The 3,407-nt window shown below is 35.3% G+C and overlaps 2 protein-coding genes across 2 annotated transcripts; both read left to right on the forward strand.

The window, feature by feature from the left end:
• Positions 1 to 66: 66 nt before the first annotated feature.
• Positions 67 to 1,783, forward strand: LOC112460094. Its single transcript, XM_025024594.1, has 4 exons — positions 67 to 844; positions 985 to 1,111; positions 1,201 to 1,340; positions 1,562 to 1,783. The coding sequence occupies exons 1-4, from the start codon at positions 68 to 70 to the stop codon at positions 1,781 to 1,783; spliced, it is 1,266 nt and encodes a 421-aa protein (XP_024880362.1). The 5' UTR covers position 67.
• A 450-nt stretch (positions 1,784 to 2,233) lies between these two features.
• Positions 2,234 to 3,402, forward strand: LOC112460095 (general transcription factor IIH subunit 3; the record flags this gene model as incomplete). The annotated part of the gene is made up of 4 exons (XM_025024595.1): positions 2,234 to 2,434; positions 2,519 to 3,012; positions 3,103 to 3,225; positions 3,322 to 3,402. Coding segments are annotated over exons 1-4 (708 nt in total), but the record flags the coding sequence as incomplete, so codon positions are not given.
• Positions 3,403 to 3,407: the final 5 nt, after the last annotated feature.

Genomic DNA, 3,407 nt, shown 5'->3' on the forward strand with positions numbered 1-3,407 from the left:
AAATGAAGAAAAAACCGAATGGAAGGCGCGCCAACAAAGACTGAAGGCTTTGAAGAAGCAATCTTTTATGCACATTGCTGATCTTTCAAGACCGATGATAGAAGACAAAAAGTTTATTATATCAGATGTAAAAAGAATCCCGCGAGAAGATAAGAAAGACGACATCAAGTATTGCATATCAGGTGTGGCAGAAGATGTTTCTATGTCGTCACCTCAGAAAATAGTCGATGGCTTGAAAATGTCCACGCCGTTCCAAACACCCGTATCTAGTGAGGAAGATATTTTACGAATTGCCGCTCCGCATCGACATTGGTCGCCAACAAACATTCCACCAGGTCCGTTGCCCAGGAAGAAAGATATCCTGAAAGAAGAAATGGAACGTAGAAAAAAAGCTAGAGATGAAGCATTTAAGCTGATTTATGGAGATAAGAATGAGCAAACTGCATCTTATTCGACGACTCGCGATGATCCAGAAGCATTCGACTCTCAGAAATTGATAAAAAAAATCGAAAAGAAGAAAGATGACACAAAGGAAAGTCATACAAATGTAAAGAAGGAAACGTCCAAAGCGATAATGAAATTACAATCATTGAGCAAGAAGAATAGCAGCAAAATAGGATATCATAAAGGCGCATCGCATAAAGAAATTACTGGTAAAGTAGTTCGTGAAGAGAATAAATATTCCGAAGGAGCTGTTGGCGAGATCGGCCATCAGCAAAATGTATCATACAGACAAGTGATCGATAAGACAGCAGAACAGATTGATCATGGAAATCATCGAATAAACGGCGGCGGCGATAAAAAATGTATAAACAATAAATCCGATCTTGTAACGATAATGAAGGTATTTTTATGGATATTTTAGTCTGCATGATAATTTCAATGTATATCGATATTAATTATTTTATTTACGAATGTAGTATCAACATTGATCAGATTAAATTATGTAGAATCTAAAATATATGTATGTATATAAAATTTCAGGTTGAATTAAAGAAAATGGCTGCAGAAGGTTATGCATTTGCCAAATTGCCGAAATGTTATCTAATGCCGCAGCTTCAAGATTGGCTCATGTACAGGGAGGGTGTTGTTTTCTCGGAAACGGACAAAAGTACTTTTTAGTGGCGACGAATTAAAAATGTCATTTTTTTTTTATTTCTAATTGTTCTACAATTATTTATTTTTTTCCTGCTTTCCTAGAAAATTTGATGCAAGCGACCCGTACCACTTGGGAATTAATAAACTTGCAAAAGATGGAGATCGAGAAACCATCATTGCACATGACAAAACATCAACTGAAGAGATTGACTTATGATCAAGTTGACAGGATAAGGAAAAAGGTCAATTATCATTTTCATTATCTGCGAATTTTTATATAAAAGTCATATATATATACTTTACATGCATCATTTGTTCTTTTTTTTCAAATTTCGTTTCCTTTCTCTATTTTTCATAATTGTTCTCTACTTCGATATCAATTTAACTTAAATTATTTTAAGTTCTAAACTAATTATTTATTTTTTAATTAAAACAAATTTATTATTACTTGTGTTTCGAACAGATTGAAAAGATCAGAGAGACATATCACAGCGAAGTGCGTAAATCGCGCGTTTCTTACGCCCGTATGATGTGGAGTACCATGGAACATGGAAAATTTCCTTCCGCGTCATTCAAAAGAACTTTCTTTACATATATGGCTAGCAAAGAAGCCGATGGACACGTTTATAGACCATGGTTGCCTTCCGAGGCACGCGAACGAGATTTCAATTTTTGTTGCTACTAGTAATTGTTGATTGGAATTTTACACAGTTATGTTTACACATAATAGTTTAATTAAACATATAATTAATAATACTCAAAATTTTTAATAATATATATTTAACTAATAAATATATTATTAATTAAGTATATAAATAGTAATAAATTACATTATATATTTACACACATATATATATATATATATATATATATAATTTATTTATAAACATTTTTAAAAATAATAAATTTACTAAATTTATATAATTATCAACTATATTTGTTTTTATTATAATTTTTATATAATAATTTAAATTTTTCTCTTGCAAAAATTTGCTTACCGATGATAATTTCTTTGTTCGACTGTTGATGAATGTGTTCCTACGCTAGATAACATCTCACAAATTCAATCTAAATTTTTTCACACTGTCGCCACTGTCGCCACTCGCCAGTAGTGTCAAGACTGTCAAGTGTGCAGTGTGCACTTGCAGTTTGCACAGCAGTGGCTGCATTGCTGCATAGTGGATGGGAGATCTGATGTTTGTTTATTTTAACCTCTAATTATTTCTATACTGGAGAAATAACAGAATAGAGAAACTTTGTGATTAAAATAAAGAAATTTTTTAATTGAAAAGAAAGTGATTTAAAAAAGAAAGAGACTCCAGCAAAATGTCGTCTGGTACATTAACGTCCCTACATCAATTTTGTAGAATTGCAATTATTTATCCGACCTTTGTTTACTCATCTACTTGTAAATTTGCAGAAATAGAGACAAGCTTGCTGGTAATCGTTCTGGACGTCAATCCGATGCAGCGGATAGTGAAGCAAGAAACAAGGATACTGTCGCAATGTTTAGATTCTACAATCGTCTTTGCCAATGCACATCTTATGCAGTCATCCAATAATGAACTGGCGATAATGGCATGCCACGGCCACAGTGCCAAGTTCCTCTATCCCTGTGAAAATGCAGTAGAAATAAGGCAGATGGATGGACAGTATGAAAAGTTTACCATGGTGGAGCGCACAGTGCGCCAGCAATTGCAGCAGGTCGTCAGTGAGATCTCCATGGATGTCCCATACATGGAAAGTCTCATCTCCGGCGCGCTCAGTATGGCGTTGTGCTATATCGCTCGTTTGGAGCGAGATAAGGTCGCCGGCCAGAAGCTGCATCCCAGAATATTGGTGATCACTGCCAGCAATGACTCCGCCATGCAGTACATGAACTACATGAACATATTTTTCACCGCACAGAGAATGGTTTTTGTCTCGATTTGTTTTTTTATATTATTATAACGACAGGATCGAGACGATTTGTAACGCAAAGGAATCTATTTGGTTTACTTCCAGAATGTTATTTTGGATGTATGCAGCCTGGATCAGGAGCTGACGCTTTTGCAGCAGGGCTGCGACATAAGCGGCGGCAATTATCTGAAAATACCACAGCTTGCTGGATTGCTGCAGTATTTACTGGTGTGTTATTCATTGCTTAATTTTATTACAATTGACGCAAACGCGATTGTTATGTACACCACAATTTATTTCTCTGTTCCTTTTTAAATAATTTAGTGGGTGTTTCTGCCGGATCCCAGCGTTAGGTCAAAATTAGTTCTTCCTCCGCCAGTGAAGGTGGATTACAGGGCAGCGTGCTTTTG

Source organism: Temnothorax curvispinosus, unplaced genomic scaffold (genome assembly GCF_003070985.1).
Source record: "Temnothorax curvispinosus isolate PA1 unplaced genomic scaffold, ASM307098v1 QBEX01010314.1, whole genome shotgun sequence".
NCBI lineage: Eukaryota > Metazoa > Arthropoda > Insecta > Hymenoptera > Formicidae > Temnothorax > Temnothorax curvispinosus.